The sequence below is a fragment of the Mixophyes fleayi genome, unplaced genomic scaffold (genome assembly GCF_038048845.1).
Source record: "Mixophyes fleayi isolate aMixFle1 unplaced genomic scaffold, aMixFle1.hap1 Scaffold_147, whole genome shotgun sequence".
Lineage (NCBI taxonomy): Eukaryota > Metazoa > Chordata > Amphibia > Anura > Limnodynastidae > Mixophyes > Mixophyes fleayi.
In genome coordinates this window covers 70847-93857 of record NW_027445947.1, presented here as the reverse complement: position 1 = coordinate 93857, position 23011 = coordinate 70847, and the positions used below count along the sequence as shown (strand labels likewise).

Below are 23011 nucleotides of genomic sequence, written 5' to 3'. Positions count from 1 at the left end.
AATGGTCTGCTCCCTGCCTGGCACAATGGTCTGCTCCCTGCCTGGCACAATGGTCTGCTCCCTGCCTGGCACAATGGTCTGCTCCCTGCCTGGCACAATGGTCTGCTCCCTGCCTGGCACAATGGTCTGCTCCCTGCCTGGCACAATGGTCTGCTCCATCTATAGTTGTACACGTATATCCTGCACTAGGGTCCGGTAGAAGTGACGTCATTGTGAGATGATCTTACTAAAGACCAACATTAGTATATGAGAAACTCTCTGCAATGCTGAGCTGAATAATGCACATCACATGACCGGAGGGTTTATACTAAATATGTCCCACATGCGCTCTCTCTCGCTCCTCTGTGGCTGGGAGAGAGGAGCTTATCTAACACGGCAGGTGCAGAGAGACTGACAGCTAGGCAGTCTTGCATTCCTATGGTTTATAGTTGAATTCAGTGGTCAATGACATTCCTGTATTGCAGTCTAGTAATGCTGTAGCTGTAATGCGGATTATAGTATTACAGTATAAGGTTTTTAATCAGTATTCTAATTTATATCCCTTTTATAACGTTATCTCTTACTGATCGGGGGCGGCCATGATGATTTCATAGAGTAGGCGGGGCTGTGGGGCTCTATATAATGAGAGCGGACAGTTCTTTCATCACACGTATGCCAGGCTTTTGGTTTGCCGGGCTTTTGGTTTGCCGGGCCGGAGGTTGGCTGGGTACGCCGGGCTGGTCGTAGCTGGGTATGAGTAATATCAGAGGACACAGAAAACTAATCTGAGCAGTGAGAATGTTTGTATAATTATTGTACACAAACCTCCGCCCTGTTGTTCTTATCCCTCTCCTTCTCCAGAGAGACACGTGAGCGTGTTACACACTGTGGGCCTCAGGAGTAAATCCAGCTACAAGGTGCAGGATTGGGGGGTGCAGATTTAGGAGGGGGTATGTCGTAGCTCAGCTCTAAATCACAGTGTAACAAGAAAGTGATCCAGTATTTCTGTATTTGCACCTCACCAGCTGTTTCACTCTCATTAGATCTCATGAGTGTGTTGTGGCTGAATAGCTAAATCATACTTGTATCTTCCTCCTGGATGTGTAAAGGTGGATTTATAAAAGGTTGAGATGAGGGGACAATGGCAGGTCACCAGTTCTTAACTCTGATGCAGGACATCCAGAAAGAGATTGTAAGCTCTGTGGGTTAGTGTCAGATTACGTTCTTGCTCTGTTTCCCCCAGCCCTGTATATCGTGTGTCAGACAGTATACAAGATATTTACATAGTTCCCGCTGCTCTTCCTGTGCTCTGACATTTTATTATGCTGTGTATAATGATAGATTAGTAGCAGATAAACGCCCCGCCAAGGTTAATTACATGTTCCATGGGTTAGTCAGAACAAGTGCTGCCTGTATTTTACTTTCTCACACAAGGTTAACACTTCCACCGCTAGTACCCTGGTGCTGAGCCCTGATGCGCTATAGGATGGGGTGCAGCCCTCCCTCGTCACTGTGATACAATGTAGGGGTGCAGCCCTCCCCGTCACTGTGATACAATGTAGGGGTGCAGCCCTCCCCCGTCACTGTGATACAATGTAGGGGTGCCCAGCCCTCCCCCGTCACTGTGATACAATGTAGGGGTGCCCAGCCCTCCCCCGTCACTGTGATACAAGGTAGGGATGCCCAGCCTTGCCCTCCGTCACTGTGATACAATGTAGGGGTGCCCAGCCTTGCCCCCCGTCACTGTGATACAATGTAGGGGTGCCCAGCCTTGCCCCCCGTCACTGTGATACAATGTAGGGGTGCCCAGCCTTGCCCCCCCGTCACTGTGATACAATGTAGGGGTGCCCAGCATTGCCCCCCGTCACTGTGATACAATGTAGGGGTGCCCAGCCTTGCCCCCCGTCACTATGATATAATGTAGGGGTGCCCAGCCTTGCCCCCCGTCACTGTGATACAATGTAGGGGTGCCCAGCCTTGCCCTATCCTGTGATCGCCAGCTGAACTTGGCATGAGCAGAGTGATTGTGTTTTCCAGGTGGAGAGGAGTGTTAACCCTTTAGCATCCAGCGGTATACTGATGGTGTGCAGTAGTGCAGAGTATGTCTCCCCTCCCCCGCCGCAGGGCTGTGGTGTAGATAGTGTTCCTATGTTCCCTTTATCAGGAGAGTCTGGATAAGAGCCCAGTGTCAGAATTCCTCACAGCCGAAGTCTTTCCACTTGAATCAGTATAGAGCGTCCAACCGCGTCTGTTACCCCATCTCTGACTATCTGGTACGGTCTCTGTATCACATCAATATGCTGGTAATATACATTGTGTACTCTAATGCACACAGGTAATATACATTGTGTACTCTAATACACACAGGTAATATACATTGTGTACTCTAATACACACAGGTAATATACATTGTACACTCTGATACGCCGCTCAGTGCCGGGATTATACATTGTACACTCTGATACGCCGCTCAGTGTCGGGAATATGCATTGTACACTCTGATACGCCGCTCAGTGCCGGTATTATACATTGTACACACTGATACGCCGCTCAGTGCCAGTAATATACATTGTACACCCTGATACGCTGCTCAGTGCCGGGATTATACATTGTACACTCTGATACGCCGCTCAGTGCCGGGATTATACATTGTACACACTGATACGCCGCTCAGTGCCAGTAATATACATTGTACACCCTGATACGCCGCTCAGTGCCAGTAATATACATTGTACACCCTGATACGCCGCTCAGTGCCGGGATTATACATTGTACACTATGATACGCCGCTCAGTGCCGGGATTATACATTGTACACTCTGATACGTCGCTCAGTGCCGGTATTATACATTGTACACACTGATACGCCGCTCAGTGCCGGGAATATACATTGTACACTCTGATACGCCGCTCAGTGCTGGGAATATACATTGTACACTCTGATACGTCGCTCAGTGCAGGGAATATACATTGTACACTCTGATACGCCGCTCAGTGCAGGAAATATACATTGTACACTCTGATACGCCGCTCAGTGCCGGGAATATACATTGTACACTCTGATACGCCGCTCAGTGCCGGGAATATACATTGTACACTCTGATACGCCGCTCAGTGCCGGGAATATACATTGTACACACTGATACGCCGCTCAGTGCCGGGAATATACATTGTACACCCTGATACGCCCCTCAGTGCCGGTAGTATACATTGTACACCCTGATACGCCGCTCAGTGTCGGGAATATACATTGTACACTCTGATACGCCCCTCAGTGTCGGTAGTATACATTGTACACCCTGATACGCCGCTCAGTGCCGGTATTATACATTGTACACCCTGATACGCCCCTCAGTGCCGGTAGTATACATTGTACACCCTGATACGTCGCTCAGTGCAGGGAATATACATTGTACACCCTGATACGCCGCTCAGTGCCGGGATTATACATTGTACACCCTGATACGCCGCTCAGTGCCGGGATTATACATTGTACACCCTGATACGCCGCTCAGTGCCGGGATTATACATTGTACACCCTGATACGCCGCTCAGTGCCGGGATTATACATTGTACACCCTGATACGCCGCTCAGTGCCGGGATTATACATTGTACACCCTGATACGCCGCTCAGTGCCGGGATTATACATTGTACACCCTGATACGCCGCTCAGTGCCGGGATTATACGTTGTACACTCTGATACGCTGCTCAGTGCCGGTATTATACATTGTACACTCTGATACACAGCAGGGTCAGATAGAGGTGCTCTCTGTGTTATATGGAGGTACAGTCCTTGCAGGATATTGTTCGGTGTAGCAGGGCGCAGATTGATAGCCGACTTGCAGCTTACAGCTCAGGATTGATGTGAGAACGATTGCGTCTGGCGCTCGCTCTGTACAGCGCAGGTTACAGTGTATCCAGCAGCCATTAATACCCTGACTGAGAGAACACGTGGGCATAGGTGCCAGAGAGACGCCCCAACCTGTCAGCCAAGAGATTTGGCAAATGTGGTCTATAAATTCCTCATCTGCTCCCTATAGTATGCCATCTCCTGGGGGGCACTCAGCGTGTACTACAGAATATATATATATATATGACAGACTTGTGCCGTTCGCACAATGCTCCTTTCACCTATAGTGCCAGGTCCCAGCTTTGTACTAACCACAAGCAGCCTTTCTTTCATTCATGTCTTGTTATTTGGCAGCAGCGTCTGTCTCTGTGTCCAGGAGATTACAGCACTTATCTCCCTCTGCCATGCTGTATATATACATGGGTATGCAGTGTACTTTGCCCTCACAGAGCTGCGCTGGGATCCCTATATTCTGTGATTAATCCTCGGGACGGTGTGGGTGATGGGAGCAGCCGGTGCAGGAATGTGAGAGGGTTAAACGCTGCGTCCAATGCTGGATTCTTTCATTCCTCTCCTGTGTCAATAGAAGCAGGTAAATAATCTCTGGTGTGAGCTGGCCTGACAGAGACCTGCTGGGTCCAGTCTGCATGCTGCTAGCAGGTACCTGCTGTGCGTTGTGTGTGTAGTACTGTGTGTGTGAGGGGTGTGTAGTATTGTATGTGCATTGTGCCCCTCTATTGTGTGTATGACATTACTGTATGTGCATTGTGTGTGTGTGAGGGGTGTGTAGTACTGTGTGTATAGTACTGTATGTGCATTGTGTGTGCGTTTGTATAGTACTGTATGTGCATTGTGTGTGTGTTTGTATAGTACTGTATGTGCATTGTGTGTGTGTTTGTATAGTACTGTATGTGCATTGTGTGTGTGTTTGTATAGTACTGTATGTGCATTGTGTGTGTGGGGTGTGTAGTACTGTGTGTGTGTGAGGGGTGTGTAGTATTGTATGTGCATTGTGCCTCTCTATTGTGTGTATGATATTACTGTATGTGCATTGTGTGTGTGTGTGGGGTGTGTAGTACTGTATGTGCATTGTGTGTGTGGGGTGTGTAGTATTGTATGTGCATTGTGCCTCTCTATTGTGTGTATGATATTACTGTATGTGCATTGTGTGTGTGAGGGGTGTGTAGTACTGTGTGTGTATAGTACTGTATGTGCATTGTGTGTGAGGGGTGTGTAGTACTGTGTGTATAGTACTGTATGTGCATTGTGAGGTGTGTGTAGTACAGTGTGTGTGTGTATAGTACTGTGTGTGCATTGTGCCTCTTTATTGTGTGTATGCGGAATATATAGTATCAGTCTGTGCACTGTGTGTGAGCACTGTGTAGAGAGCGGGGTCAGTCTGCGTGTTCCTGTACACGGAGATGATATGTGCTCCCCCCTCTGTAGTATGTAGTTCTTGTACTTGACACCTCATCTGTCAGTAACGGAGGGGAAGGACCAGGGTGTAATTGGTGCAGTGACTGTCACGATATTGCAGGGAGGGGGGGTACACACGTGGGGACACCCCGCTGAGCGCTGAGGTTAGGTTTGAGCTTTGTTGTACAGAGTAATGTTCTCTTTCTGTTTACACTTCAGAGTCAGAATATCCAACCTATCTACTGTAATAGTCTGCATCCATTCATCAGACCCCATTATCCGTCAGACCCAGTATTATCAGCTGACTACACCTGCCATAGAGTCCCCACCATCTATTGCTCAGTCCTAGGATAGTAACGTGTAGCGTGTAATAGTCCGGGGTTTACCAGCACTGCTAATAATGACATTACAGACTCTTATAATTAACCTGCTCAGCGCTGGATTCGCTTCCTCTAACCAGTCCCGAGTAGAGGTGATTAATGATTGACAGCCTCTCCGGCAGGAATGTGCCTGTGAGGTGTGGGGCAACGCACTTGCCTACGTCACCTGGGAACATAATCACTGAGTCAGCTCTATTGGCAATATTATTGTTTTCCTCACTTTCTTGTCGCTAGGTATTTGGGGATCTACATACAGATCTGTCTGGCCTCTCGGCTCACCGATAAACCCAGGATGGAAGGAACATAATCATCATTATATTTTTCTAAAAGTGCCATTTTTACAGAGCACCTTGTGCACTATTCATATGAAGTAAAAATCAGGATATAGCTATACCCACTTCACCCAGGACAGTTTACCATACGGTATAGTGACCCTAGGTTAAGATTACTTTCAGCTTTTGACGTGTACCTTATAATAACCAAGCATTGGCCACAGTGTCAGCTCTTTGGGGGAATATAATCATAGTTACATGGATGGCAGAGACCATAAGATGTTACCTTAGAGAGAACTGTATATTCCTGATTGTATTGTTTATCGAGTTAGAGGACACAGAAGGGACTGAGAAATGTTGCTTGGCCAGTTACTGCCTCTTCATCGGCAATCGGCCCGTGCAGGATAACTGTAGGAGGCCTTACTCGGTAGCCCAAGGCCATCGGACAAGCCTGCAATGTGGTTTTTGCTCATTCAAACAATATTTTACAACTGTTTCAGTCTTTGAAAAGATTTAGCAATTTGTTCCCTTTTTATCTTAGCAATTCAGAAAAACGTAGAAACGATTGCACAAAATCTCTCGCCTGTTACACCCTCTAACCAACTCAGCAACCAGTAATTGGCTAATGTGCGTTGGATGCTGGTTGCCAACCTTTGCTTCTGAACTTTAAGACATCTGCTTTGTTTTACGTTACACACCATGCACCGTATTTATCTACAAAATAATGATCGATGATATCACCTCCTGTTTGCAAATCTTAACCATATCTTCCAAGAGATGTAAAGTACAGAGACTACACTACAAGATATGGCACTATGACACTAGAGGCTGAGACCGCAAATATTTGGAATAACATTACCCCTGAATTAAGAGAAAACAAAATCATCCCAATTTAAATTAGGGTTGAGCGCAGTATTTTACGATGAATGCGCTTGTTTCTAAAATGATGGAAAACGCGTCAGTTGCTGATTTGTTTGAATGTTATGTAGAAAGTTAAAATGATGTATTAGTTGGCTGTGTTCTTTGTATTTCTGTATGTCACATTGACTGTAACTTTCCGATACAGGGCAACTTGAATGGAAAGGCGTGTTCATGGCGAGATGGCTGACCAGTACATGCCAATCGGTCAGGGTGTCCAGATCCGCTTCATCGATGACTTAAAGGAAAACAGAAAACCAAAAAGCAGACGGCCCAAGCAGGAGTCCTATGGGGTGGCCGTTCGCGTGCAAGGGATAGACGGACAACCGTTTGTTGTACTGAACAGCGGTGACAAATCTAAGTCTTCTTATGGGGTGCAGATCAAAAATGACAACGGTTATGGAAACTTGTCTCCCAACCCCACGCCCGAGTACCAGGGAATCACTTCAAAGGCCAGCAGGACAGTGCGGTCCATTGACTCGGAGTCGGACTTGCCGGAGAACCCTTATGAAAGTAGGGGCTATGCCCAGGCTGGCTCCCAGTACAGTGGCACCTCTGATGAAGAGCAGAGCACCAGGCAACGTAGCAAGCCCCGTGCCCTACAGCCTGCCCGCCGGGAGGACCTGAGGAGGTCCCAGTCATATGGTTCTTTGGTAGAACCTGAAGTAGAGGATTCATATGGTTATGAGGGACATTACAGCGAGCGGTCCTACACCCTTGACACTACTTATTCCCCACCGTCGAGCAATCGCGGCAGTCTGAAGAGGACCGACTATGGCGAACACAGGTCTAGCGGGTTTAAACCAGCTACCAGTCAACAACCTACCTCCTTTTCATCCAGTTCTTCACTGCCCAGGAACAATGGCCTTTCCGCATCACCACAGCTGCCAAGTGAAGACATAGACACTAAGCCCCTCTCATCTGTAGATTCACTTATCAACAAATTTGATAGCAATATCCAGATGAGAGGGAGGATGGCAAAGAGAAGCCAAGCCCTGAAAGACGGGAGAAAGCGGTCTCAGAGCCTGGATGGACGGAGGCCTCAACAGGACGCAACGGATTCCAGGGAGGTACAAACTACGGAGAGAAGCGTACAGCAAGAGCGGGATCAATATCCCACCTCGGGGAGTCGGTCTTTTAACAGACAGTCCCTGGAACGACAGGACATCAATAAGCCCAAACTGACCAAGGAGTGGTTGACACAGGCGGTGGAAGAGCCGGTGACACAGAGGCAGCAGCAAAGGACTGTCCAATCGGAACTACAGGTAACTAGGACGTGTCGCTACTAGGTGCTACGTCTTACATGTTCCGTGTACTGTAAATATAATCATTATAAATATAAATGATGGTTTTGTATTCTTGACACCAGTTGAAGAGCACCCCGGACCTTTTGAAGGACCAGCAACAAGATGGAAATGACCCCACCCGAGAAATTATCTTTAATATCCTCCGGGACGGGTTAGTATGTCCGTGCCACCATCATTGTTTCCATTATTCTATGTGTGCAATCGGTTTCTGTGTTATGTACGTATGTTTGTATCACTTAGGTCCAATGACAGTGAAGTTTTCCTACGAAAAAAGACTAATCTTCTGCTGGAAAAGTTTCAGTCTTTACGGGTAAGTGAGCAAAATAAAAGGAATGACCTGCTAGCTCTTGTGCCTATACAGAGCTCTCCTCAGCCTGACTCTGTTGTGTTCTTAAACTGGACTGTAGGCTGCATTATCTGTAAAGGTCCACCGGCAGTCGGACCATTGTTGATGTGTTCGGTGGTTTACATGGTAGGGAACTGGCTGTATCGCTGACTTCTGTTGTCAAATTAGTGACTTGTGATATCTCTGTAGGCTTCCCCAGTAGAAGACACCAGGATTCTGGTCTCTCAGAAGAAGGAACTGGAGAGGAGAGTTTCTGAGCTGCAGCAGCAGCTGGACGATGAGATAAAGGTAAGACCACACAGATGTTCTTTGAATGATGGAGACTATAACGACCATTATACTACCATCACCAAAACTCATCTCATTGTATCTATCTCTACAGCAGAGGAGGAGGCAGGAGGCCTCTCAGGATCGTCCCAAGGCCTCAATGCAGAAGTTGGAGATCCAGCTGGAGGAGAACATGGAAGAATGCAAGAAGCTGAAGGAACTATTGGATAAGAAGAAGAATGAGCTGAACTCCATGTCTCAGGAGTAAGTCCAGATCCGGCCATCTCTGCGCAGGAGATTGTAACTGAAATTCTCAGATTGTGACTCCATAAACACAGCTGAGATTCTACAGGTGCCCGGGTATCGGAAGATGTTCTAGTGGTTCAACAAGAAAGATGGTCTTCAACACTCTGAGATGTAACTCGAACCTGTGAAGGAATACGATGACCCCTAGCTCTCAACATAGCCAAATTATGTAAAAGATTAATTATCTGAGCCCCCTACAGTTTTGCGCTCTTGGAACAGAACGCTGAGCGAACCTTATCACCCACCGCAACAAAATGCAGATGGTGACATCACTCCTTCCCCCATATTCATTTATAATAAGGTCTATAGCCCCACCTGTGGGCACACCATGTGTACTGCAGGCAGCCGTTTTACCCAGTCATTCATGAGAACCGGCTTCTTTCTGAGGTTTGGTTATTGTGGTGTCCACAGTTTTTACAGTAATTGCGCTGTCGTACTAGAACAGGCCTTAAGCTTGTTTATAATTTTAGTGACATATATTTTTTATTGTTGTTTGTAATAACTGTGATGTTAAATGAAGTATTCCGCACCAGTACACAACTTTTAAACCTTCTTAGTATATCTGGATAATGTTAGTATTGTCCATTTGTTATATTATCTATAACGACGGATCCACAGACAGTTGTGGTGTGACCGCCATGATCACATGACACTTACAGGACGTTTGATTATAGCCCCACCAGACTGGATGCTCAGTCACATGACCTCCTCTTGTCACATGACTGCCTACCTGGTCCTAGAGGTTATCAGTAGATCCAGTGTTGGTTCTCAAATAGTAGGTTGTAATGAATGGGGTGTTGTGCCCTCTAACAGCCTCAAGGTGGCTCTGTGTACCATAGAAGAGCTGGTCACAAGGACTTCCATGTTGTTGACTGTCGCCATCTATTTGACAGGTTAATTGAAGTGCGGATGAGCAAAGAGCAGGTGGAGACCAAGCTGAGGTCTCTGGAGGTGAAGCTGCTGGACGCCAAGGAAGAGGTGAATCAGCTGCGTACAAAGGGGCTGACTGGAGACAAGCATGCCCTACTGAAGGTAAACTTTAACCCCTCTTCTGTCTGGACCTCTGGACACGCTACCCCCTTGTGTGCTAGCTTGATGCCATGGCTTGCTTTAGCTGCAGCTGTTAATGCCTGTTTTACAGAGGTGGGTAAAACAGAGCCTCTGCCTGTTCACCAGCTTCACTAACATGGGACAATAGCTCCGATCAATCACATTCAGTCCCGAGACAGACCTGTCCTGGGTCCATACGCCTCCCCCGGTCTATAGTGTCCATCACAAGATACGTTAGGATAACAGGCCAATAAAATCCCATATCCTGCCCAACATGAGACCCATACTGTCCTATTGGTTGCACAATGTACACAAAGGTCTTAGGATCTTTAGGAAAAGCCCACCAGCATGTGTCAGGTCCCACCACACTCGCTCCGTCCCTTTAGGAGCTACAGGAGGAGCTGGATGATGTGCTGCAGATTCGGCGCAAGCAGGAGGAGATGCTGAGACAAAAGGAGAGGGAACTGACTGCCCTGAAGGGGGCGTTGAAGGACGAGGTGGCCAATCACGACAAGGAGGTGGAACGTGTGAGGCAGCAGTACCAGAATGACATGCAGCAGATGAGGAAAAACATGGACAACGTGTCCCAGGTACCAGAGAGTGATGGGGATACACACTCCAGCGTAGCGTTTATCTGTATTAAGGATTCTCTGTCTAGCTAAGTTGAGTATTTGCCTTTTTGTGCTTCAATGCAAAGTGTATTATCAGCTTCAGTTGGTGATGGGCTTTAACATAACACAGATAGATGTGGATGCTTCAAAGCTTGTCCTATGTCTTTTTCACATCTGGCCTGTCCTATGTCTCCTCGCCCCGCCTGCCCCGGGTCTGTGCGCTTGCCCCCTGCCTGCCCCGGGTCTGTGCGCTTGCCCCCACTCACCCTTCATCCAGACAAATTCAATCCTTGGCTGCAGCGTTGCCTGTTTTTCCTCCCCAGGACCAGCTGAGCCTGGAGTCTGAGCGTCAGAAGATAAATCAGGTAGTGAGGAACCTGCAGCGAGAGCTGGAAGAGAGCACTGATGAGATGAACCAATGGAAAGAGATGTTCCAGAAGAATAAAGAGGAGATGCGCAGCACAAAGCAGGAGTGAGTATAACGCAGGGAGAGACCCCAGATCTGTAGCTACTCTGACTCGCCACTGTTGCCCAATTCCACTGATTAATATCCTGAATATCCTCTTATTGCTTGAAGGATTCTCTCATCTATGTGCGTTTACAATAATGTGTATTTTATTATATTTGTACAGATAATAATTAATTTGTACACTCTTGTGCTCAACATGTGCAGTTGACCTGTCTGTAGAGGTTTGATCAGGCAGCTGCTGGTGTCAGGTTCCTCCCACTCAATAATTTGTCCGTTATAACATCTGACACCAGCAGCTGCCTCATGGTAATAGTGAATACAGATAGGAGTCATCTGAGACCTCTCTCTGGCCGTTCAGGGTGTTGCAGTTAAAGCTGGAGAAGGAGGAATCTGAGGATGAGCTGAACGAAATGAAAGATCGCTTCTCCCTGATACAGTCCGAGCTGGACCAGGTTAAGAAAGGATCTGTGGATCCGGAGGAAGTCGAGACTGCAAAGAGGGTTCGTACCATTATATTTATCATCATTTATTCATCTATAAAATCAGCCCTTGGCATAAATGGTTTGTTTACTTTGGGACAGCACATCCACGTTAGTTTATTATTAATGAGTGTTATGATGCCGGGCGGAGTCCTAGAGGGTCAAGTAATTAACTCTATAACTGAGGCGAAGCTATTGGTGACGGAGGACTCATTGTGGAGATCAGCTCAGTGTTTATACTTCTTATCAGTGATGTTTGCAGTAAATTATTGTGACTTCATCTTCCACATATCTTGGTTTACCATTAATCTGTTGCCCGGCAGGACCTCCAGCGATTCCAGGACCAGGTGAAGCAGCTCTTACAGGAGAAGCAGCGGCTGGACGACACTCTGCACCAGCGGGACAGAGAACTCTCCGCTCTGAAGGGGGCGCTGAAAGATGAGGTCTCCGGTCATGACCACGAGACGGAGAAACTGCGAGATCAGTTCAACAAAGAGCTGCAACAGACCAAGAGAGACTACGAAGATCTTCTCAAGGTGAGGAGCCAACTACACACTAGTACACATGGGTGTCAGACGCCCTGTCTGGTTCTAGGTCTGTTTAGAGGCCTTCGGTCACTAGCCTCTATCCCACATAGAGCCTCATCCATACCCAACTGCGGACATTTATCTATATAATACATATTTCGGAGGGCTATCTTTCTAATGGACCAATCAGGATTGTCTCCATGACTTCACAAACACAACACCTCTAAACACACGTGAGACGTCCTCGATTGTTCTGTACTGCCAACACCTGTGCCTTAGTTTTAAGGACTAGTTTACCCCTAAATTCCAGTGTAAATATTTGGGTTCCTCATGAAACATTGTGTAGCTTTGTAGCACTTCCACTGGGTGTAAATGTTATATCTATATTGTCTCTCACAGGATCTGCAGAGATTCCAGGACCAGGTGAAGCAAATTTCACAGGAGAAACTGCGTCTGGAAGATACTCTGCACCAGCGGGACAGAGAGCTCTCCGCCCTGAAGGGGGCGCTGAAACAGGAGGTGTCCGGACATGACCGCGAGGCCGAGAAAATGAGGGATCAATTCAACAAGGAGCTGCAGCACACCAAGAAAGACTACGAGGAGCTTTTCAGGGTGAGAGATTGAGCACAGATATGTGGTAGAAGAAAGTATGGTGGAATAGAAGAGACAGGCCGATGTCACCTGCCTTCACCATTAGTGTTTCTCTAAATGCTGCCGTCTTTCCCCTGGTAGATCAAGAAAAAGCTGGAGGATGAGAAGGCCGATTCGGAGCACATGCGTCAAGTGATTGAGAACTCCATGCAGGATGCCCGGGATGAGAACGATGATCTCCGGAGGAAGATCCTGGGACTGGAGGCCCAACTGAAAGAGCTGAAGACGTTCTGCGACGACCTCCAGCGAGCAGAGACCCGACTCAAGGACAAAGTTGGCAAACTAGAAGTGAGTGTTGATCTCCGTAACCGTCAGTTGTCTGTCTAGGAGGTTGTAGACACGTGGGGAAAATATTTTGTTTCTCTTTTTCTTTTCAGACTGAGAAGAAGAGGATGGAGGAATCTTTGGGAGAAGCCACCGACCAGGGGCAAGAATTTTCCACGGTAAGGAGGGAACTGGAAACCAGGCTGGATGAGGCTCAGAGGAGCTTGAAGCGCCTAACGTTGGAGTATGACGAATTACAAGACTGTTACCAGGAGGAAATTAAACAGAAGGACCACCTTAAGAAGACCAAGAATGAACTTGAGGAGCAGAAGCGCCTGCTGGACAAATCCATCGATAAGATGACCAGAGAGGTATGGGCGGGTTTGGAGTGAGCGCTGGGAGGATTGTGCTGGGTCAACACATCAAGGGGCTGATGGGAGATCCTGGGGGGCACAGTGACGATTGATGGGACTGACAAGTGTTTCTCCTTCCTTAGCTGGACAACATGTCCCATGAGTCTCGGGACTCCCTTGAGATTTTGCAGAAGCAGTTGGAAGAATACAAAGAGAAATCTCGCAGGGAAATATCGGAATCTCAGAAACAGGCCAAAGAGAAAGCAGCTGAGGCAGAGAAACTGCAGCTCAGCGTCAGTAAGCTGCAGGAAGAGGTAATGAGCTGAGCGGTCGGACACTCCTGGTCAGCCGGCCAGGAGGTCTTCTGTCTAGTTGGGGCCAGAGAAACTGCGTTCTATGACAACATGGCTGGCCCCAGGTTTTTCAGACCGCGATGAGGGCGCTTATATATAAATGAGGAAGTAGGGGATATAACGTACGTCAGTCATGATAGTATAACTATTCATTAAACAGTATGTCTACGACTCTGAATAGTGGAAGTGTCCTTGTATCCCGTGACGTATCAGCAGGTGGCGCTCTCTTACATCAGCGCACTTTGTTTCCCTGTATTCCCAGGTGCTGCGGCAGAAGCAGGTTTTGCAGGATATTCAGTCCGAGAGGGAGAACGCAGTGCTGGACAAGGAGCTGGCCAGTCAGAGGCTGCAGAGCCTGGAGCAGGACATAGAGTCCAAGAAACGCGTCCAGGATGACCGTTCCCGGCAGGTGAAGGTGCTGGAGGTGAGTCTGAGTAATCTGCTCTCTGTTGTGGGATAACATCTATAATTATCTATAGCAAGTTCAGGAAGTAGAGTAGAAACTTCTTTAATTTCTACTACCAGCAGCACAGAGTATATCAGGAGATGAGTGATGTGTTAGTGAGGACAGGGCTGCATGTGACAGGGGCAGTGACATGATGTGAGGAGGGGAATGGAGGCAGCAGGAAGCCACAGACTGGGTGTTATATAGTGGAAAGAGCAGGGTCCCCCAGCAGTACAGAGGTTGATACTGATGATAACTGATTTCCACAGGACAAAATGAAGCATCTGGAGGTGGAGCTGGACGAGGAGAAAAATTCGGTGGAACTTCTGACTGACCGGGTTAACCGCAGCCGAGATCAGGTAATGCAGCATATAAATGATCCCGGCAGGGACTGCACAGAGACCCAACCTCCACAATATGAACACGTAACCCCTCAATCTACGATGGGGTCAGCTTTTATTATCCGGGACCTCTGGTCCACCATCGCCCTCTAATGGTCACATCTCCCATTTGTCTCCCAGATGGACCAGCTGCGAGCAGAGCTCATGCAGGAGAGGACCAGCCGGCAGGATCTGGAGTGTGATAAGATCTCCCTGGAGAGACAGGTGCGTGCTGTGCCCCATTCTGCACCATTTCCTGGATGAGACTGAAGTGTGCACGGAGGTGGTTGGTGCTGTCTAGTACGTGATCGCCACTTGCAGGCTGTTTTATAATATTGCAGGGTAATAGAACATCAAATTACAGTACATTGTTCTTCTGATCAATTTGTCGTCTTTATGAGTTGACAGAATTATAACATGGATCTGTAATATAGTTTAAAGGAGCTGCTTTGTGTATGGGTGCAGTACTCACCCTTAGCCTGCAGGTGGCGATAATGCTTAAGAAATGTACAGAACATATATGTGTGTGTGTGTAAATTGGGCACAACTGTACAGCCAGCATTCACTGTTTCTTTATTAATCACCTTTTTAGAACAAAGATATGAAGAGTCGCTTGGCTAGCATGGAAGGCCAGCAGAAGCCTAGTGCCAACACGTCCCAACTAGAGGCCAAACTGCAGGAGGTCCAGGAAAGGCTGCAGTCTGAGGAGAGGTACATGAATGTGCACTTGGGGTGTAAGAGGCGGAAACGAAGGTTCCTGCCCATATTAAAACACTTGTGTGTGGCGACCTCCTCGTTGGCTGATCAGGCCCGGGCCTGGGTCCAAGGTGTTTTCTGGACAGGTGTAGAACCCTAGACAGGTTCCTTCCCTATAACTCATCTTCTGAAGTGCTTCTATGCAGAGGATACAGCTGGTGGTAGGTGCCAGTGTAGTATGATCTATCTTTGTATTTCCCAGGGAAAAGAATATGTTACTGTCCTCAAACCGCAAGCTGGAGAGAAAGCTGAAGGAACTGAACATCCAGCTGGAAGATGAAAGACTCCAGGTCAATGACCAGAAGGACCAGGTGAGGCCCAGAGAGGAATGTCCTATACTGATGAAATGTACATGGTATATCCACTAATGGTCGTCTTCTCACAGCTCAACCTGAGGGTGAAGGCCCTGAAGAGACAGCTGGACGAGGCCGAGGAGGAGATTGAGCGGGTGGAGGGTTTGAGGAAGAAAGCGCTGCGAGATGTGGAAGAACTGCACGAGGTTAATGAGCGGCTGGAGGCCCGGGTTAAGGCGGTGGAGAAAGAGTCCAAGTAAGGAGGAAGCACACGTAGATATGTATACAAAGGTTACAGCTCCTTAGTAGGAGGAGCTGGATACAATATTTCAGTATCTGTTATCGGAGGATGCACAGTTTGTTATTCTGAGAGAAGACCGAGGAGAGTGGAGAGAAGAGATGGAATATGGAGAGAATTAGATTGGAGGCAGAGAGGATGAGTAGAATGGGGGGAGGCGGAGAGGATGAGTAGAATGGGGGGAGGCGGAGAGGATGAGTAGAATGGGGGGAGGCGGAGAGGATGAGTAGAATGGGGGGAGGCGGAGAGGATGAGTAGAATGGGGGGAGGCGGAGAGAGGATGAGTAGAATGGGGGGAGGCGGAGAGGATGAGTAGAATGGGGGGAGGCGGAGAGGATGAGTAGAATGGGGGGAGGCGGAGAGGATGAGTAGAATGGGGGGAGGCGGAGAGGATGAGTAGAATGGGGGGAGGCGGAGAGGATGAGTAGAATGGGGGGAGGCGGAGAGGATGAGTAGAATGGGGGGAGGCGGAGAGGATGAGTAGAATGGGGGGAGGCGGAGAGGATGAGGGATGAGTAGAATGGGGGGAGGCGGAGAGGATGAGTAGAATGGGGGGCGGAGCAGAGAGAATGGAGGCAGAGTGAATGGGTAGAATGCTCACAAAAGATCCCAGAAAGTGACTCCTAAGGACACGGAGCCGACAGACATCTCTGTAACGCACCATAATGTCTTCACATTATTCTCTGCAGACGGAAGCCGGTCCGCCCTGCTGCTGACGATGACGACTTCAGCTCCGACGGTGAGTTTGGCGGCTCCTATAACCCCAGCTCTATAACCTCACTTCTGACTGAGAGTAATCTGCAGACCAGCTCCTGCTGACCACTTCAGAGAATCCGAACATTAACACTTCATCTCCTGGCATGACTGTTATCCTGGGCCCACATCAGACATTCACCTACTGTGCTGCCCACGGATCCCATCGGGTCCAACTGTGTCTGTTTCAGTCTCAAGGAACTGTCTCTATATGAGCCTGAGCTTTGTTCCTCGTGAATGTAAAAACTTGCCTTGCAACTTTGTACCAATCTTCCACCCAATCTTACCCCCAGCGCCAAATATTCATTGTCTGTATTATCCGCACTACGCGTTTGCTGTACGGGGGTGAGACAGGAGCACGAAGGGTGAATGTAGCCCACTGTGCCTTTTTAATTAAGTATTTTCACTGCTGATTGCAGCCAGAAACCAACTGCTTATGTAACCACTTGCCCTGCTGCGTTGGCCTCTGTGGCACTTCTGCTTCACTAGAAACTTTTATAAGGTGCTAGATCCGATCTCTCCAGCTGCATCCAAGAGTGCCTCTATAATGCCTCTATATTACCTCGCTCCATGACTGAGTGTGAGTAGAGACCAGCAGAGCACCGAGCCTCATTTCTTGTCTGTGTCCACGATCGAGCTGTGAAACGCGTTGAGCATTGCGGCACATTTTTTCCTACCTAGCCTGTTGCACGTTTGTAATTTTGTACGTGAACGTTTGCGTGTAAACCGTTGAAGAAGGAGGCGGTGGGGACTTTTATACAGCGTACGTGAATATATAGGTGATTGGTTAATCGCTTAACCCCTGAGAATATATGCACATAGGTTATTAGGGGAAGATAAACAAGTATAAATGACATATATATATATGTGTGTATATATGATGTAAAGTGACATACCTCAGCCAGATGCAGGGACATCAGAGACTGAGCCTACTTCAGACAGGTCTGGGGGGGCTCCATATATCTCTCACCTCTCCCTGAAGTAACACTGAAATCCTGACCACGTTTCTCCATGTGCTGTAGAGGGACACAGAATGTGGGTTATGTTTTACGCCAAGGTGGTCGGTGCACAGGGAAATAACGGACTTCTCCCTATAACTTCCTGCCCCTACGTGTCTGTTCTGTGATTCTGTCCTGCCTGCTACGTAATTATTTGTATATTGGAATATTCCATTTTCTATCTGATCTGGGAGCGCTGTTCTCTGTGTGCACCATGTATAATTCAGGCTCGTTAAATAAAAGGATCTCTGATTTTGTACACTCTTTGGTCGTCTGTCCAACATTTTAGCAGAAGTCACTAAATATAACGTGATTAAAAGAAATTACTTTCACGGACTACAAATGATCCTGCTGATTGCAGTAGATTTGTAATGGGTATAAACATACCTGCAGGAATTCATATTACATAATCAGTCATTTATGTGTGTTACAGTATGGGGGAGTAATTAATGTTCCACAAAATCTGTCCAAGCCTATTGCTGACAGTTGCTATCATTATCCTGCAGCTTAGGAAGGTGAGACAAAAAAATAGCACAGGTGCGTGGTAGTAATAATGTGAAGTGATCTTAAATTTTACCTATTAACTAGAGAAAGCAGATGAGCCAATAACATCACAGAGTGCAGCCTATCCAGTCACTAGGGACCAGTGACATCACTGAGAGTGCAACCTATCCAGTCACTAGGAACCAGTGACATCACTGAGAGTGCAGCCTATCCAGTCACTAGGGACCAGTGACATCACTGAGTGCAGCCTATCCAGTCACTAGGGACCAGTGACATCACTGAGAGTGCAGCCTATCCAGTCACTAGGAACCAGTAACATCACTGAGAGTGCAGCCTATCCAGTCACTAGGAACCAGTGACATCACTGAGAGTGCAGCCTATCCAGTCACTAGGAACCAGTGACATCACTGAGAGTGCAGCCTATCCAGTCACTAGGAACCAGTGACATCACTGAGAGTGCAGCCTATCCAGTCACTAGGAGCCATCTGTATGAGTTGTGTGCACTGTACGAGGGAAAGTTGTCATTTGTAAACATTCTTAATTCTCCCCACAAGGTAAATACCAAGAGCTGCATAAATTTATCATTTATCTCTGTGAGCTGATCTTCAGCTTTGTGTCTGCTCAGACCAGTGTCAGCAGCCACATTCCTCCTCCGCTGTAAATCAGACTGAGAAGAAAGAAGCCGTGGTCACTGGTCACCCTCCACCCACCCAGTTACTGAGGCGTCGCACAAACACATTCCGCTCTCTGGCTGGGGGCTCGGGGCCGCCCCAACCGCGCAATGGCCCCAATGCACCAACAGGAGATGGAGATGTTTTTGTATCTTGTCTGTGAAATAGTCATTATTGTGACTCCATGTAATATAACATGATTCAGATGTAAGGGACCAGCCTCCGGCCATGGCATGCTGAAACTTGTAGTACCACACAGCCAGCCGCTTATTTTCCTCCCCTGTTATGAGCCTCATTGGAGCAGGCGGTTATAGATGAGGAAATAACTATAGAACAGAGGTCAAGGTCCATCTATTACACAACAGTGGTAACTTAGGCTCTGTCAGCTTGTGACTGATCCAGAATGACTGCACCCTGCATTCTGGGAGTTTTGGTAATTTGAGCAGACTTTAAGGGTCCCCCATACTGGATCTGCTCCGCAGGGTGTAACTAATATAATGCACATAGATGGTGGAATTCTCTAGTGTATGTGTGATTGCGCCATGTGGTCAGCATTAGACTGGTGGGAGCTGCTGTTTGTTATTCTCTGTTCCCAGCAGTCTGGGAAGGGGATTTTCAGTGTGTTTATAGACACTTGGTGAGGTCATGGTACTTTCTTCAGGCTCCTGTAACATTCCTGGGGTCTGAGCTCATCCCACAGAGCCGGGCTGTGCCAGGACAGAGGGGCGAGTGATTGGGGAGCTGGTACTGAGGGTATAAACGTCTGGCCAGCAACCTGCAGGTAGAGACATTTAGTACTAGTAGCTCAAGCGGAGGATTGTCAGCGCCAGAGGCCGTTATCCGTGTCCCCTGTCTGCGTTTCTGCTTTCTCAGGCGCTTGTTTCATTTTTAATAAAACTGTATTTTTAATCGTCAGTTCACTGTATTTTATTATAACACTATAATTTCTCCTTAATAAATAAGATATAAAACTAAGATTCTATATTGAACAAAATACCTTTCATTCAGTCTCTCTCTTGAGCTACTTTGAATATTAATTAGAATCTCATGTATTATTTGTAAACCCTAATCTATATGTATAACCTACATTTGCACATATATTTAGTATAAACGCAGCGTTTAGTTGTATTCACAAGTCATATATATATATATATATATATATATATATATATATATATATATATATATATATATATATATAACACAGAAGTAAATAGGTTTCCACAGTGAGACAACACACTGATTATGGGAGGACCTGATTAACATTCTAACATAGAATGGAATCTATGTCCAATAACTTCATATTAAGATAAGTATCAAGTAAAAGGTTTAGAGTTTTGGAAAATGTCACTTTCATATCTGTTGTTAAATCCTTATTAATTTAAGAATAAATGTGACTAATTGTAATATTTCTATTTAAGATTGACCTGTGATTAATTGACCAAAGATCCAGACATCAGCATTGCCCGAGGGACCAAAACAAGGACGCCAATCGATTTTAACTTTTTTTTTTTTTGGGAACATTATATAAACACTGTAATTACTTATGTATATGTGTGACCTGATCCCAGTGTTCAAATACTATAAAACTCAGTCTGACTTACTATGGTCAGAGGGTTCATCAATGAAACTCTGAGTTAACCATTGGCTGCGCATCTCAATTTTAAACTAATGTTTTCTTAATAAACATATTTATTTTCCTTTAAGCAACCGGCTGGGACCATCAGTTATTTTCACTTTACTACGCAGTATACAGACGCTCCTTGACGTCCGTTGCTCTGTTATTTAGATGAGCTCTGTATATTGTTTGGTGTTGAGAAGTAGGTTGTGTTAATGTTTATTTGCTCTTGTATGTTATTCTGGCCGACTTAATGTTACTGAACCGGCTTGTTTGCTAGTGACGTTGTCCTTGGCGTGTTATACCAGTTATACCCGATTCACAAACTTGTAGATCTATAAATCCTCTTCCCGCAAACTAATGAGAGAGGAGCAGTTCCCACTGTCACAAATTCAACACAATGACATTGTCAGAGAGATAATGGAGAGATGAACTCCGAAGGTAGATCTAGATTAAGGCCAAATACAACACTGTTATTTATGTAGCGCTAATCATATAATGCAGCGCTGTAAAGAGAATATGTAGTCGTTCTCTTCCGTCCCGTCTTGTAGTCATGATATTGATGACAAACATATCTATACCCTACTTTACAAGTTATAATGTCTTGGCCACACACATGTCCTACTGTCTTCTGGATGAGTTAGTGCATCCAGTGTTATGAAGGTGACAAACATTAGGTCTCTCCTGAGAATTAGGTCAGGGATGGCCCAAGGTGTTCTCTTGGATGATTGGGAAACAGTCAGTTGCAGCTTGAACAAAGTTCATAATCCATTATCATAATCCAGCCTGATGCAACATCACAAAATACTACACGGGAATTAAAACCAGAGACTTCACCGTCAATGGCTGTTGAGCTTCCCGACTACGAGACCACCGCAGGAACTGATGATTTGGGTAAGGGCTTTGGACATTTCCCAATTTCATCATCCACCTTGATGACAAACAACTTGTACGATTTCAAGGTACTAAAATAAAGCCGGCAAGGGGATTAAAAACATGGTCACCACTTCACTGCCAGTGGAGCTTCTGATTAGAAGACCATTTGGCCAGGTCCCGCTTAGAGAAAGGGCAGAGACCTTCTCAACGTCCTGACCACTAGCCGACTGAGACAATTCTTGTTTAGAGAAATGGTAAATATTATAAACCAGCCTGGTGAATTTTCACAATGTACGGAATGAAAGCCAGCATGATGACTTAAACCAGGACCTCCGCCATCTCTACCAGTAGAATAATTAGACCGCTGACCCAACTCATACTTTGAGAATGGGACAAGACATTTCTTGATGTCATTAATGTTATAAGTTATCCTAGTGCAACTTTACAAGTACTAAATAGTATTCTGCCTAGGCTTACGAACTCTGCGATCACTGTTGATGAAGCCCTGACGATTAGACCATTGAGCTTATGCTTTAGGTCGAGACGAAGACTCTTAACGTCACACTGTATGAAAGCAAATATAGCACGAGGGTGCAAACCACAGCCTCTCCCATCGCCGCCACTGCTCCAGCTCATGCTTGAGCAAGCTAGGTAGATGTTTCTCAGTGGCATCAATATTATAAATTAGCGTGGGCTCCACCATCACTGCAAGGAAGACACCTGCCTGTGAAACGCGTCAGGTTCTTATTTTCTATGAGCTCAGATGAGACTATTGGACACATTCATTAAGGAATGTAAACGATTTTCTGCCATATCTCTTGCACCAGCTACAGGTCAGTCTGTTCTGATTACTAGTGATGACGGCTGTGTATACAGCTATAAGATGTGTCGGCAGTACACTCTATGGGCCTCAATTATGAAGGGCAAAGGGGTTGAAGCAAACCTCAAAAGCGAAGTAGAAGTGATCACCAGCTGATGGGGGGGAGTTGGAGGGGTCGAGTGCAGCATTTTTGTGCAGCTTATCAAGTTTTCTTTCGTAATTAGGTTCTCTGGGCGTTTAACTTTGAAAAAAAATAAGAGCACAACTGCTGCAGTGTCACATTCAGCCAGCAGGTGGAGACCTTGAGCATTTACACTCCCGCAGGTAGTAAGCTAGATCTCAGGCCTGGTCCTGACTCCTAGGTGACCAATTATTCATCACCCTCTGCTGAACATGAAGGAAAGGTTACATGAGGTGTTACCGGATCTCCGCAACTTGTATTATCACAGCCCTCCTAGACCTCCTGGGGGAGGCCACAAAAGAAAAAGTAGTATGATTTTCCCCCTGACGTGCTGTGGTCAGGATTCTTTAAAGGCTTTGTGAGGAATGTATGTGGGGGGGAGGGTAATTGCCCCCCTTCCCCTGGGGCCTGTCCTGTAATTCAGCCGGAGACACAGACATGACAAGAATCCGGCATTTCTAGTGAGCACAGAGGACGCGTCTCTAAGACCGCCTTCCAATCGTCCTTACTGGACTAAGCGGTTATCGTTCGAGCTTCAGAGATTGGCGGGATCGGGAAATTAGAGACTGTTCCATGTTAATACCGCTTACTGCACATATATAAACATTTCATCTCATC

At 46.7% G+C, this 23011-nt stretch overlaps 1 protein-coding gene across 6 annotated transcripts in view; it reads left to right on the top strand.

Annotated features, from left to right (window-relative positions):
* The window catches only part of CGN (cingulin), a 30478-nt gene extending 9874 nt beyond the window's left edge, over positions 1 to 20604 (top strand). Inside the window, exons 2-23 of one of the 6 annotated variants that reach the window (XM_075194009.1) lie at positions 6966 to 8082; positions 8187 to 8275; positions 8365 to 8434; positions 8660 to 8758; positions 8853 to 9001; positions 9937 to 10075; positions 10480 to 10683; positions 11028 to 11176; positions 11532 to 11673; positions 11976 to 12188; positions 12579 to 12791; positions 12912 to 13118; positions 13208 to 13465; positions 13591 to 13761; positions 14063 to 14224; positions 14515 to 14604; positions 14767 to 14850; positions 15218 to 15336; positions 15584 to 15692; positions 15767 to 15930; positions 16662 to 16711; positions 20320 to 20604. In XM_075194009.1, coding sequence (XP_075050110.1) covers positions 6976 to 8082; positions 8187 to 8275; positions 8365 to 8434; positions 8660 to 8758; positions 8853 to 9001; positions 9937 to 10075; positions 10480 to 10683; positions 11028 to 11176; positions 11532 to 11673; positions 11976 to 12188; positions 12579 to 12791; positions 12912 to 13118; positions 13208 to 13465; positions 13591 to 13761; positions 14063 to 14224; positions 14515 to 14604; positions 14767 to 14850; positions 15218 to 15336; positions 15584 to 15692; positions 15767 to 15930; positions 16662 to 16711; positions 20320 to 20324 — 3993 coding nt within the window. In that variant the 5' untranslated portion in view covers positions 6966 to 6975 and the 3' untranslated portion in view covers positions 20325 to 20604. Of the gene's footprint in view, positions 1 to 4120; positions 4424 to 4470; positions 4492 to 6965; positions 8083 to 8186; positions 8276 to 8364; positions 8435 to 8659; positions 8759 to 8852; positions 9002 to 9936; positions 10076 to 10479; positions 10684 to 11027; positions 11177 to 11531; positions 11674 to 11975; positions 12189 to 12578; positions 12792 to 12911; positions 13119 to 13207; positions 13466 to 13590; positions 13762 to 14062; positions 14225 to 14514; positions 14605 to 14766; positions 14851 to 15217; positions 15337 to 15583; positions 15693 to 15766; positions 15931 to 16661; positions 17978 to 20319 lie in introns of those variants that run through there. The other 5 variants (XM_075194006.1, XM_075194007.1, XM_075194008.1 and 2 more) reach the window with 5 other exon arrangements.
* Positions 20605 to 23011: the final 2407 nt, after the last annotated feature.